This window comes from Narcine bancroftii, chromosome 14 (assembly GCF_036971445.1).
Source record: "Narcine bancroftii isolate sNarBan1 chromosome 14, sNarBan1.hap1, whole genome shotgun sequence".
NCBI classification, from domain to species: domain Eukaryota; kingdom Metazoa; phylum Chordata; class Chondrichthyes; order Torpediniformes; family Narcinidae; genus Narcine; species Narcine bancroftii.
In genome coordinates, this window is record NC_091482.1 from 8,968,329 (window position 1) to 8,983,349 (window position 15,021).

A 15,021-nucleotide genomic window follows, 5' to 3' on the forward strand; every position below is an offset into this window, starting at 1 on the left:
GCTGGTACAGTGGTTGCCCCCTGCAGTAGGGCTGGTAGGAGTGTGGCCAGTGTATCACCACGCCCTCGTTCTAAATAAAGTCCTCACCTATTTGACCTTTCCCTCTTATCTCCACTCAAGTCCCAGCTACCATCCTTGCACATTTTCTCTGCCCGCTTAGCGAGAGGGAACCATTTTCAGGGCTTGGAGGTGGGGCTGCTCAACCAGTATAGACCACGGTTAGCTGAATGGGATCCTTCTGTGTCGCACCAATATATTAACGTGAATAACATAGTACCCATTTGACTTAGCGCAGATGTGTATTGAATTCAAACTAATTCAGAAAGCAGCATCAGAAATTGAAAGACATGGTTGTATTTCCAGTGCCTTTTCACAGTGTCTGAAACATCTCAAAGCACCTCAGATTTAACGGCTCCCTTTAAACTTTAATGGAAGTGCTGGCGTACGTGTGAAACAATACACCATTATGTACTTTTGGAAGGCGCTCAGTTTAAGGTATTTTGCTTCAAAACTTGTTTCCATACCTTTCTTGTTTCATTTCAAAAGAAGGCCTTCAAAGAAACAAACACGTCTGTCAAGCATTTGTGTAGCGCCTGGCCTCCAGGCAGCCACCGGCAGCAAATCTGTCCCTGCCAGGGCTGCCTTCTGCCAACAGTTGCTCGGTACAAGAGCTGCCATTTCCCTGTGAGCTCATCTCCGCACGCGACAGAGGCTTTCGAGTGACTCACCGCGTCAAAGGTGTGTGACGTAGCTCTCCTCTGCTTTTCCTCCTTCCTCTCTCCAAAGCCGTTTGTTGGTGGGGCTTCCAGTCTTCAGCCAAGCTGCCATTTCCGTAGGGTCAACAGGAAAGCAGCAAGGCCGGTTTCAGTGCGTGGTGGACATTTCTATTCACCCAGCTATAAGGTAAATGTCATGAAGCTGAAAAGGGTGGAGAAACAGTTAGTGCAAAGCTCTTACAATACCAGCAACCCAGTCTGTAAGGGGTTTATACATTCTCATAACAGCCAGGATTTCCTCCCACCCTCCAAAACAGGGTTAGAAAGTTCATTGGTCACATGGGTGTATTTGTGGGCAGCACAGGCTCATGGGCCAGAAGGGCCTGTAACGGTGCTGCAACTTCAAAATAAAAATATTCACTTGAATGATACCAGGACTGGCAAGCTTGAAAGCATGGCCTGTTTCCGCTCCGTAAATGGTTATATGGTTATGGAATAGGCTGGGACCTCTCGGCCAAGGGTGCTGAGGTGGGGGGGAACCAGGCAGAGCAGCCATTCTCAACAGGAGCCCTTCCCGCTACAGGGCTGCAGCACATTTAAGTAAAAGCCTTGTTTTCTTTTCACCTCACCCAACATAAATACTTATGGTTTTCTAAGTAGTTCAAAACCAAAACTTGACTGGTTCACAGGGAAAATAACCTATAGACCTTGAGCAGAGTCCTGTGGGGGTGTGGAGGGGGATGGGGAGGGGGGGAGCGGAGGGGTGATAGCCAAAAAGATCGAGAATTGGTGACAAAGGGGGCTTATATACACATGGGCACTGATAATGTAGCTTGTCATTGTCTTTTTACTAGGGTAGGGGGATCTAAAACTAGAGGGCATTTAAGGAGAGAGGGGAAGGATTCAAAGGGGACCTGAGGGGCATCTTTTTCACACAGAGGGTGGTGGGTACGTGGAACGAGCTGTGAATCACAAAAGTCTGAGACTGTGATAGTAGTGAAAGCACATGAAATGCCCACCTCACTGCATCCATAGGCGGTAAAGATATTTAACTGATGTTTCGGCCCTGAGCCCCTTCCTAAAGATGTGAGTGAATATCATCAAGCCTCTGAATTAAAAGGCCGGGGAATGAAAAAGGGAAGAAGGGAGTGGGAGGGGTCTAGACCAACAGACAAAAGGAGTTAATTGTATATGATAAGAAGAAAGGCGAGAATTGATTTTGGCTCTGTGAAAGGAGAGAGAGACAAAGACAGAGGTGCAGTGCTAATTTTTTAGGTACTGGAGCTCACCAAAAATGGCAACAAGGAGGTGCCAAGGCTCCCCCCTCAGATGCTGGAGTGGCAATCTGGTGAGCTCCAGTAGCAGTACACCCCTGGATGTGGGGGGGGGGGGGGGGGGGGGGGGGGGAAGGCGGGAAGAGAGAGACAGCCAAATACATCCATGTGACCAGTTAACCTTCTAACCTGTGTCATGGATTTGTGTTAATCTTTAGTTATAAAATATTTACTTTTTAGTAAAGTTAATTTTAGAGTTAAATATATTTCTTAGTAAGTTAGTTTGTGGGATGTATACAGGGTAACACAGAGGTCACAGCACATTTCCAGATACCCCATTGCACTAAGAGAGAGAGAGTTCATTTTTGGAGTCAACATGTCTGGATAAACAGAGCAATAAAGCTTAATTGAAAACTCAAGTACTATGTATAGTTCTTAAAAGCCTTTTTGTGTACATTCAGCATTATGCTGGCAGCTGTTTCAAAACTCAAGTACCATTGGAAGGACCTGTTGACTTTAAGGAGTCACTTAAACAGAGATGAGATCAGAAGTTGGTGGATGTGAAGTGACCAGTTGGAAGAAATCAACCCTCCTGTGAAAGACACAGGAGTAAAATTATAAGTCTCTGGAGAGAGAAAGATTTGCTGTTCTCTATTGTATCATCCTTATCATAGGGGATACACAAAATCAGTGGCCAGTAACCAGAAAAGGTACTGTTGTGTTTCTCCTGGAAAAGGGGAATGCAAAACAAGTGGCTGTAAAGTAAGACCTCTTCACTCATGATTAAGAAAGAAATCTGTGGAAAACAGATTCCATAACTCTTAGGCAAGATAAAAGGGAGTTTGTGAAATCACTCTCTTTCAAAGACAATTCATCAAAAGACTTGTGAGTTTAAAGAGATTTGAATATATAATGTTTAAAAGTTCTTCATAATCACTTCTGAACTGCAATTTAAAAAGATCCTCAAGTTCAACAAATGTTTGAAACTGGACTTTAAAATCAACTTTTTCAGAATCAACCTTAAACTATGTAATTTGGAATTTAATCACACACACACATTTGAGCATAGTGGAGTTTAAGATATGAGTTTAGAGATAAGTAAGAAATGTTGTATTATTAATAGTTTAATAAAAACTATCATTTTGAATTTACCATTTTCTGGTGAATTTTCCATTGCTGTTCCTTATGAGTTTGTTACACCTGTTTTGGAGGGTGGGAGGAAACCAGAGCACCCGGAGGAATCTCCTGGTAGGTCAGTGCCCAAACTGCACACACCAAAGTCTTCAATGCAACATCCCAACTTCTGAACTTAATTCATCATCATACACAAGCACCAAAAATCTTACTTGCTGCAGCCAAACAAGTGCTTTGTTTGAAAAAACAACAACAGTATAAATTAAATTAAATATGGATTACAAATACAAAAGATAAATGGATAATGAATATTGAGTTACCGTCATGTAAGAAACGTAAAATGATGTTTCAAATAGTGCAATCAGGACTTTTTGTCGCGCTGGAGTAGTTTATGATTAGGGTGGTAAGGGGAGGTTCAAGAGCCTGATAGCTGTTGGGGGAAAAAAAACTGATCTTAATTCTAGAGATGCTGGACTTTAGGCTTCTTCAGAAGGGAGCAACAAGAAGAGGTTGTCACCAGGGTGTCGGGGGTCCTTTGTAATGTTGGCTGCATTCTTGAGACAGCAGCACCTTTTACACCGTCAACCCTCCAAGGAGGCAGGTAAACTTACCAGGCATGATGCACTCAGGGACCCTTTTGTACTGCACCATGGTTCATCAGGAACCCGGTATTTTAAGGGGGGGGGGGGTCCCGCCTGCAGCAGTGACATCACGAGTGATGCATTACACATGCTGCTCTGACAGTCTACAGTTATATTTCACAGCGTGGCCGGCAGTTGGCTAGGCTGTCTGAGCGCTCCAGCTGGGCTGTCAGACTGATGCAAGCGCGCAGGCCATAACATTAATGATAACCAGTAAGTCAGATAGATCATTCACACCACCACGGAAGGATTAACGTGTTAACTTGGCCAGGCTTTGACCTTTGCCCCTCACCAAGTCAGAGTCCGGTTGATTTTTACTCACCCTGCTTAGTTGGGACCTTTCACACTGCCAGATTACCTGCTAAGTTGGCCGGTTCAACCCACATGTACTTGACAGTGTGAAATGGGCTAGAGATGTCCACAATGGATGGGATATTGCATGAAACTTATCATATGCGTCTTTTGTTTATTTGATCTTATAGAGTAGTTGGTGCATTTTATAGCAACTAACAGTAACAAAGACCTTTAAAAAATTCCTGAATAAATAAATATCCAGACCATGATATGACTGACATGGTTATTGAGTAGGGTTACTGAGCTGAGGGCCAATCCTCAATGTTGATATTGGTTGAAGTCACAAAGCATTGCACACTTTTCTCAATTGGATTCAGAATTTGCAGCCTGTGTTATGTCTCCCAACTGACCGCAGGCCTTTGGCGATGGGAGGACATGTTCACTTACCCACCGAACCACCTGACTTCCAGTAGGAACAAAGGACCCTGTTGCTCACTGGGCAGTGACAGAGGCTGGGCCTAACTCTGCTCCTTTCAGCTAGGTCAGCATGCTGCAGCTTTAAACGCAGGATTTGAAGTGACCTCACTCTGAACCCTGTTTTCCACCACATTCTGTTTGAAAAACTTACCCAATATCCTTTTAATTTCTCACCTTAAACATGTGCCCTCTAGTTCCTTGGGTTTAGGCGGGGAGGTGGAAAAGGATTCTTGACTATATATCCTATCAACGCCTCTCGTTAGTTTATAAACCCATCTAATATCACCCTTCAGCCTCTTACATTGCAGTGAGAGTAAATCCAGTCTCTATAATGGGCCATATTAATGACAGCCCATCAGTCCAAGAAATATTCTGGTGAATCTCTTCTGCACTCTCTCTGTTGATACCTTCCTGAATGAAGCAACCAGAACTGTAGATGTCTAACCAGTGTCTGCAACTGGACGTCCCAATTCTTCTACTGAATTTCTCAGCACGCCTTCCTCGCTGGGTAGTCAAATTGCGGCAAAATCGCAGAACACTGCAGATAAAACCACGTGGACAGTAGAACAGTGGGAGAAGCTCTGATCACTGTAGGGTAAAGACAACATCTGCATACCAAGCAGCATTTGTGACCTCCCACAAAATAAGCAACTTTGTAGCCATTTGATACCGTTCAAATGCAATCGGTGAAATCACGTAACGTAAAGGTAGGTCGCAAAATTCCAATCTGCGTGTAAAAGAAAACCACCCTGAGTAGATCAGCTTTGGAATCTCCTCACCCAACTTCTTCCATTCACCTTGAACTTCCACCTCACCTGCCCTAATGTGGCCTTGACTTCTTCACTTCAGAATGCTCTTCTGAAACTCCACACGAAGATCACTTATTACTTCTATCAAAATCCAAAGGCCACCCATTTCTGAGAGGCCCTTATGTTGATGTAAAGGCACCCCTCTGCACCTACTTTTTCAGTTAAGCCTTAGTTCAGGAGTCAATGGCTTCAACATCACTCACACCATTCACTTGTCACTCTTCACTTGTCAGGAAGGTGCAACAGCGAATGCACTTCCTGAGAAGATTGAAGCGGGCAAGGCTACCGGCCACCATCATGTCAACCTTCTACAGCTCTATCGAGAGCGTCTTGGCCAACTGCATCACAGTGTGGTATGGTTGCGGAAGAGAAATGGATCAGAGATCAATCCACAGGACCATAAATGGCAGAGAGGATCACTGAGGTCTCCCTCCCCCTCCTCAAGTGATCTACCAGAATTGTTGTCTGAGGAGGGCACACAAAATAATTGAAGACCCCTTCCACCCTGTACACAGTATCTTTCAGCTGCTCCCGTCAGGAAAGAGAATACAGAAGTATCAGAGCCGGCACCACCAGGCTGAGGAACAGTTTCTTCCCACGGGCAGTGAGAATGCTGAACGACCAAAGGAACTGTTCACACTGACCATCCGAGACTCTCATGTTCATATTTTCAATATGTATAATTGTCCTGTGTCTGTATAAACACAAAATGCTGGAGAAGCTCTCAGTAGGTCAGTGTCCTTTATGCAGTAAAGGCAAAGATACATAACTGACGTTTCGGGCTTGTGCTTCTGTTTTGTCTTACTTCAACCACAGAATTTTGTGATTTACTCCTGCGAATGTATTGTTTGTCTGGGTGTTTTGCATTGAGGACCGGCGATCACTGTTTCGTCGGGTTGCACTTGTCCAATCGGGTGACAATAAAATTGAACTCTTATACCATCCACGCGAATCCCCTTTGCCTGCGTTAGTTCTCCGCCATGCCTTTGGGTCGAAAGACTGAATAAAATTAGGAAAATGGAAGAAAGATTAAAAAAAAAAGCAGGACTTGGGCAAATTCTCCAACATTACCCACTCCTCCTGAAATGAATCGAACTTGCAGAGACCAGGTCAGTGCAGGTGTATCTTTATTATAGTTTCTTGGGCAAGTGCATCTTGCTTGATAGATGGATAGGAGAATATTATACACATTGATACTGGGAATTTTTTTTGAACGAAAGCCATTATATTACAGCCAAATAGTAAAAATACATTATATACAAAAATCCACTAATATTTTTCCACACAGCTGGTCCAAACACTTCAAAAATCTTCACAGATTTTTAAAAACATTTTCCCCCTCAATAGTTTAAACAAAAGCTGTTGCACAGTGAAGGCATTCACCACAAACATTAATGATATAAAAGTAATGTCTCTCCAATGGGGGAAATTATTCTGCTTTTTATTTCGAATGAAGCCCCAATTTTCATTTGGTCATCCTGGCATCTGACACTCATTCAATACTTCATCATTTAAAATAGTCTGTCAACTGAATTACCATAGATCCCATCAGAGATAGAATCCACTTTTTATCATAAAGAGTGGTATTAAGGAGTTTAAACAGTAATACACTTACAACAGTTTGGCTATAACCTGCTTAAAAATATATATATGGGTTTTCAAGACAGACATTTATTGAGACATACAGCACGGTAACAGGCCCTTCTCGGCCCATGAGCCCATGCTGTATGAATCCACCCAATTAACCCCCCCCCCATAAGTTTCGAAGAGTGGGGGAAACCGGAGCACCCGAAGGAAACCCAAGCAGATCAAGTACAAACTCCTTACCGACAGCACTGGGTTCTAACCCACCTGGCTTGCTGGCGCTGTGACAGCATTTAGCACATTGCAGGTTAGAGCCAGGTTGTGCGAGGTCAGGGCTTTTGGAATGGTGTCCCCAGACATAATTAAAAAAGACAGCTGCCAATTCTGCTTTGTGCAGACGACATAGAGAGCGTAGGTTCGGGTCACATGATTTCAGCACCCAGAGATCACAACTGGATAACATGACAATTAAATAGAAAGAAAGCAACATGTTACAGTGACCAAGAAGCTTAACAACTGCCCCCCGTTTCCACTCACATCCCCATTAGCACCATCTTTGCTCTACACATCTTTCCTTCCACTTTTCTCTGACTGAAAACTAATTTGTACCACAGTAACTCCCAGTTCTGACCAGAAGAATTTACTGTATTTCTTTCCACAGATGCTGTCTGATTTGCTCATTACCCCCAGCATTTTCTATTTTAATTTCACCTGCAGTTTTTTATTGCAGGTTAATTTTCTTTGCAGCCCTATCCATGCAACGTTTTGATGGGTATAGAAGCCTCCTCACCTTCCCCCTTTTATGGATTAACAACACTTTTTGTTTCAAGTTTCTCCTTAGAACATTTCAAGGAAATTATGAGGGGGATCGACAGGGTCAAGTGTAGGTTTTTGCACTGAGGCACAAAGCAGAGGACACGGGTTAAGGGTGAAAGAGGAAGAGTTTAGGGGGAACTTGTTCACACAGAGAGTGGTGGGAGTGGTGAACGCGGGCTCACTTTTAACATTTAAGAGGAATTTGGATAAGTATACAGATGGGAGGGGTTTGGAGGACTATGGACGGTGAGCAGCTCAGTGGGACTAGGCAGAAAAATAGTTCAGCACAGACTAGAAGGGCCTGTTTCTATGCTGTAATGTTCTATGGATAGTCCTTCCCCCTACAATCTAGACAAGGCAGCCAGAAATTCAAACCATTTTTTGCAATAAAGAAATTCCTATGTTTGATTTACTTTGAAATAAAAATGTATTTTAATATTACATGGAATTATGAAGTGAGAATGTCTTCACCTTAAATACCAAACAGAAGACATTAGCTCCCACCCATTGTAGTTAATAAAACTCAGTTTCTCTCCACTCCCTTTTTGATCCCCTTCCTTGTCAAGTTGGATGTTGCTTGATTCAGGAAGCCATTCCCCACATGAGAGAAACCAGACGTGCATTAGCAGACCACTAGACCATGGAGACTGCACAACCGCAGCCTTTCCTCAGACACAAACGGAATACATGGTGCACAGCCAAGTCGCTGATAGCAATAGGGAGAAGGGACTCTGGTTCAACTCTCCCCCTCCCTCAATGAGGCTGGTAACTGTACTTCTGAAAAAAAATATTAATTGCAAAGGGAAATAGAGGGAGATTTTGGAATAATTAATCTTTCTGGTAACTTCTTCTCAAACTCCAGAGAGTTGCTGAAAGCTAGCTACATAAGTGCATTTGAATTTTAACACCATGGACGTATAATGGGACATCCACTATTTTGTATCCACACACCCTGCTGCTAAATAACTTTAAAAAATAATAAGTTTAGTTTTATTTTTTTGAGGGGGGGCTTTGTTTTCATCAGATTGCTCACTTTGATTGTTTAAATCAGGCAGCCTTGGTACATCTCAAGGGCATTCAAACTGGCAATTTGGTAAAAAGAAACAGCCAAGATGTTTGGAAAATGGTCTCTTCTGTTTGAAATATGGCCACATTTTATTGCAGAAGTATTCCAGAAATAGTACCTCAGATGCAATTAAACAGGGTTAACAGGGAAAAATCGAAGCACCCGTTGGGCAAGAATCAAGTATAAGCACTCAGCAAAGCTCGCTCATTACTGCTGCAGAGTGTGTGTGTTATTTCAGTGGTTGTAACTTAAGAGCAGTGATTTTCAAACTGCCTCCCCTATCCTCACATTCCATCTTAAGCAATCCTTGTGCCATAGATGCCCTGTAATTAGAAAGGGATCGCTTAAGGTGGTATGTGAGTGGGAAGGAAAAGTTTGAAAACCACTGTTTTAATCGTACCTAATTGACTCGTTATGTGCATGGTTTCATAACTTCAAAGGAAATGGTCCAATGACAATTTTTCTCAAGCAAAATATTTGAGTAACATTTGGGTCAAGAGCAGTGGTTCTTAACCTTCCCCTCCCACTCACACACCACCTTAAGCAATCCCTTACCAATCACAGAGAAATTATGGCATAGGGATTGCTTAAGGTGGAATGTGAGTTGGGGGGGGGGGGCGTCCGTTTGAAATCCACTGCTTAAGAGCAACAGCATTCAAAAGAGTTAAACAAGAGATGCTAGGGTTAAGTGCAATACAACAGTGCAGGAGAAACAGCATCCTGAGGAAGGGCCGAGGCCCATAACCTTGGTTACCCTTTACTTACTGTAAGTAAAGATTGTAACTTTTTAAAAAATTACAATGCATCTAGCAACAGTTTAGTACCATTTCCATGGTGGTAGAAGAGCACCAACTAAAGGCTGTTTTGATTATCATGCCAATGTCAACACAATATTAAATTAGGAAGGCAAACAAAAGAAAATGCTTCAGGATTCAATTTAGTTTTTAATTTAGACATACAGCACGGTAACAGGCCCTTCTGGCTCACGAGCCCATGCCGCCCAAATACCCCAATTAACCTATGAGCCTGGTATGTTTTTGGAGGGTGGGAGGAAACCAGGGCACCCGGGGAAAACCCACGCAAGTCACGGGGAGCGCCTACAAGCTCCTTACAGTCAGCATGGGATTCGAACCCCAGTCACAGGCGCTGTAATAGCGTGGCGCTAACTGCCACCCTGGATGTCGCCTCAGGAAGGCACCTCCTGGCTGTTGGCCAGCGACTGCAAACTTGTGAGCATTAAGTTAGAGGAGGAATCATACTGAGCTGCAATTCCCCTATAGCGTTCAACACACATCGAGGGTCAGATGGCAGCGAACTGAAAGCGGAACGAAAATATGGCAAATCAAAATATAATCAGAATTGTCTGCTTTTATTGGGCAGAAAGAGGTGGAGCAATTCATGTGGTCCAAAGTGCTGAATTCCATGACCAACCAGAGCTATTGGCTTTAGTGAGACTGGATAATATTGGGGAAACAACTTCTTTGAAGTACATTATACTGTGTGCTATAGCAGGGGGAGGGGGTGGTTCAGAGAGCAAAATAAACCACATGGACACACATTCAGGGTCTCTACTTAATCCTTTGATGAATCATTTGCAACCTTGAAATATCTGGTGTGCGATATTATCTGTGTAGCTAGTTTGCAAAAAGTGTTTTTAAAAATTGTGAAATCAATTCCTACACAACTGGTAAGGGAGTCTAGGACAAGGCGGCTTAACTTCAGGATAAAAGGGCATCAATTTTAAAAAGAGATGCAGAAAAAAATTCGTGAGCCAGAGGGCTGAGAGTCTGTGGAACTTGTTGCCACAAGGGGCTGTGGAAGCGAGGTCATTGGGCGAACTTAAGGCAGAGATTGACAGATATTTGATTAGTCAAAGGGGGCTGGGGAGAAAGCTGGGTGTGGGCTGAGTGGGAGGATGGATCAGCTCATGATTAAAATGGCAGATCAGATTCGACGGGCCTACTTCTCCTTGATCTTGTGATGTAACTGCGAATTAAAATGGTCAGGAATTTAAAAAGGTACACATAACTACATACACACATATAGATTTTCTAAATTCATCAGTCAAATTAAGCAGAGATAGTCCACTAATGCAGCCACAACCTACTCGGAAAGTGGAGAATCCCCAAGCTGGCATTTACTCTTTCCGACCAATCCACAAATGACTGGAGCAAGTGAAATGAACCATCAGGTGTACAACACTCATCTCAGAGAAATGGAACAAGTCATGTGGAAATGGGACAGAACTAGCACCGAGAAAGCTGATCACAGTAACAAGCCTACAGCAGTGACAAATCTTCCACTTCAACTTTCCTCCTCCACAATGCAGTAAAGCCCCTGGTATCCGGCATCTCTGTGGAAATCAGAAGATGCCGGATTGCGGGTGGGGAGAAGACACGCCAATTTCAAACTTTTGGATTTTTCCCCTATCTATTTTCTTTTTGCTGGATTCCGGATAATGGGGGGTTTACTGTAATGTGATCCCGTTCACTAGAATGTACTGAGCTCCCAATTCAGAATCAGAATCCCATGAGGAATAATCCTGAGGAAATCAGTTCCAATTTTAAATTCCACACTGCTTTGTTTTTTGATTCATTAGTGCACAGCACATCATTTTCAAGTAGTTTCACCATTTCTTTTTAAATTAATCTGAGAAATTCATGAGTGGAGCCACACTAATAATACCTGAGACATCTATTTATATTAAAGTGGGGTTAGACTGTGTGTGAAAATGTCATAAACTGAAGGTTCACTACAAGGCTCTCCAGTTTCGTTGCAGGATTTTATTTACCTTTACACGCTCGGTAAAGTGCACCCATGATATTTAAGCATGGAGATTTCATTATTGGAGAATCTTTCATTCAGAGCCATTGGGAGGGCCCCACATCAGCCAGAGAGCATCATTTGTTTATTTATTAGATTTTAGTCACAACAGACCCTCAATTCTGGGCCTAAATCAAAGAAAGCAGAACATTTTATTGCATTTTTTTTAAAGCAAAAGGGTCCCCATATGACAGACACTGCACTTGTAGAACACATGGTAATAATGCCAGCCTCAAACAGTTCATTGACATAAACTCACTTTAAGCTCAGGAAGCCACTCAGTCCTACAGACACAGCTACAACAGGACTGCAACACGTGATTAATTTTGCCTCCCCCCCTCCCCCCAGCCAGCTTCTCATCATCTTGCCCAGGACTTGCAACAAATTCATTGGCTGCAGCCCATTTCCTCAGAAGGTGCATTTAAAGCAAAGACCACAACAATCTTTTACTTCAATTGGTCCTTATAAAGTAACTTCAAAAAATCTATTCAAAACGCTGGGGGCACGGACCCCTGGTTAGGCCTCTGATCCCCTGCAGTCCTTTGAGGCCTGACCCACCAGCCCATGCATATTTTTTTCTCTCTGACACACATACACACTCATGCGCGCGCATACGAGCACAACTGACGCCTTGTCGCCATTAATGACCTTGTGGATCAGCCCCATCCAGTGACCCTTGTACAACTATTCTTTCCCCACCCCCCCACCCTTTGTGTTTTGATGTCCTATCCAATCACAGCAGGCACCCACCCAGAATTTAGTTCTGGAGGGAAGGGAGCACAGGGGCAGGAAAAGGAGGAAAACTAAAAATAACACCAAAGTCTTCTTGTAAATTCACCAACAGAGCACACCCGCGCGCAGACACACTCATACATGCACATACACACACTTGTATGCAAACATACACTTGTACGTGCATATGCGCTCGTACAGGCTCTCATATGCTGACACATTCACCCATATACACACGTACACACACATATGCATATATACAAACATACATACTTATGCATACACAAACACATATTCATAGACACACACACACAAACACTCAGACGCATATACACACGAACACACAGGAAGGTTGCTCTGGGCTGTTGCTCAGACAGCAAGGGTAGCAGCCTGTATTGTGCAGTGTGTGTTCAATTCTCAATGCCATCATGGTGACGTTGGATATTCCGACTGCACCATCCTCCTTCAATCGACATCTCCCCCAAAGTTACCGTCCCCTCTCTTGCCCGTGACTTGCTGTCAGGAATGTATTGGAGTTACAAGGAAATATGTTTTATTTTAAATTAATTTAAACTCCTGCTTCTTCATGGCGTGGCACTCCTCGAGCTCAGGCCAGCTTCAAAGTACTGACAGGGAAAGACGGCATGGTCACCATGGTGACAGGGTTGAGGACAGTCTGGCCGACGATCTGCTGGTGCACGACTTGGGGACCCACCGACTGCTTGGCCACCACGGCCTGCGGGCCGACAGCCGCACTGCCGTTCACTTGCTGGTGAGCGATGGTGTGTGCCAGATGGCCCATGACGGGCTGGTTGACCGCCATCGGCTGTGGGTACATGGGCGGTAGCTGGGGGCCGAGGCGAGCCACGTGGCTCAAGGAGGCGGGGTGGACGGTGATGTGCCCAATCGGCTGGGTGGCGGCGGACAGCTGGACGGGGCTGCTGGTCGCCGGCACGATGTGGGCAATGTGTTTGGCCTGCGGGGCCTGGCTCGCTGGGTTGACTGCTGTGTGGATCACTGAGGCGTGGGAGGCGGGCGCAGTGTGGGCGATAACCGTGGGCTGCAGCGCCGACGCGCTGACGAGGTGAGTCTGTGCTGGCACTATCGCAGGAGATGGAACGAGGGCGTGGGGCTGGATTTGCACTGGCGCCTGGGTTGGAGGTGGCTTCTGCTGAATGGTCAAACGTTGAGGCAGAAGTGGCGACTGGTGCGAGCCCACAGAAGAACCAGCCTGGAGTAGCTCATGGTGCGATGTTCTTGGAAGAGTGTTTATGGGTCTTGTGTCTTCAATATCACCAGCAACATTATCTTCACCCTCTGAAATGAAGGAAAATGGCAAGACATTATGAGTTAAAGTTCTAAATTCAAGATTTCTTGTCAGAGCACAGACATGATATCACATACAACCCTGAGATTCTTTTTCCTGTGGGCCAGGCGGAATTTCTACTAATCGGTCGTGCAAAAGAATAAGATCAAAATCTTCTTGACATCTCAATTTTCAATGCTCCTCTCCCAATATCAAGAGGGGTCCTCGGCCAAGTAATCTTTCTCGAGGGCCAGCCCCCAAACCCGATGATGATCGCCAGTCCACGTTCCTCCACAGTGTCTCATTCGCTGGGCCAAACTCATGCTCTAAAGCAGCCACTCTCAACCTTTTGTTTTGGCTTCCCCCCCCCCCCCACAACTAGAGGTCGCTCAGTGGACCCCTTCCCTGTGAAGCAATCAAGTTTAGAGTGAAACACGAACATCTGCAGATGCTGTGAATGTAGTAAAAACAGACAGAAATGCTGGAAGAACACAGCCGGTCTCACAGCGTCCACAGGAGGTAAGGATATATTACCGACATTTCGGGCCTGAGCCCTTCTTCAAGCAATCAAGTTTAGTTGATTTCCTCTGTATTTCTCCCCTACCCCCTATATGTTTTGGACCCCCACCCTTATTAAATTTAGACGTAAGCAAGGTAAGAGGCATTTCAGCCCACCCAATTTGCAGCCAATTAACCTATACTCCCTATGCGGTAGGAGGAAACTGGAGCTCCCGGGGGAAAACCCATGCAGACATAGGCAGAAACTCCTTCTTGGCAGCGCGGGACTTGAACTCAGGTCTGAATCGCCGGCTAACCGCTACATCAACCGTGCCGCCCCATCAAGGATTTCAGGAGGGCCCTATGATCCTCGTTGAGAATGGCTGCCCTAAAGCAACAAGCCATTGGCAAGTAACTGCAGCGATTTTCACCCACCAACACAAGCTGCTTCTTATGGCTTGAACGAACTAAGAAGGAGTCACTCTTCAGGGTTAGGAGATGGTGAGAGGAAGGATGTAGCAGTGGAATGGAAAAGACAGCCACAATATCCTTCCATAAAGATTGCCATGGGTGCATTGTCCAAGTTGTCTGCAGAAAATTGTCCAAAGTGCTGTTGAATCGGGAACAGGGACATATAACATTAACGCAGGCAAAGCAACAGTGGCACTGCAGCCCTGCCACTCCAGGGGCCCCGGGTTCGATCCTGACCACATGCTGTGGGCTTCAAGTCCAAGTTTATTATCATCTTTAGATACAGCACCTGATGAAACAGTGTCTCTCCAGTCCATGGTGCACTCTCAAAAACACACTGTACAAAGAGATCAAAATAAATATATTTGGGATGATTTCAC

At 44.6% G+C, this 15,021-nt stretch overlaps 2 protein-coding genes across 5 annotated transcripts in view; one reads left to right on the forward strand and one right to left on the reverse strand.

Moving 5' to 3' along the window:
- The window catches only part of LOC138750000 (small G protein signaling modulator 2-like), a 291,864-nt gene that overhangs the window by 190,916 nt on the left and 85,927 nt on the right, over positions 1 to 15,021 (forward strand). The window lies entirely within an intron of this gene.
- mnta (MAX network transcriptional repressor a) overlaps positions 6,456 to 15,021 on the reverse strand; it is a 165,912-nt gene continuing 157,346 nt past the window's right edge. For all 4 annotated transcript variants that reach the window (XM_069912152.1, XM_069912151.1, XM_069912149.1 and 1 more), the window contains one exon: positions 6,456 to 13,683. In XM_069912152.1, coding sequence (XP_069768253.1) covers positions 12,974 to 13,683 — 710 coding nt within the window. In that variant the 3' untranslated portion in view covers positions 6,456 to 12,973. The remainder of the gene's footprint in view (positions 13,684 to 15,021) is intronic.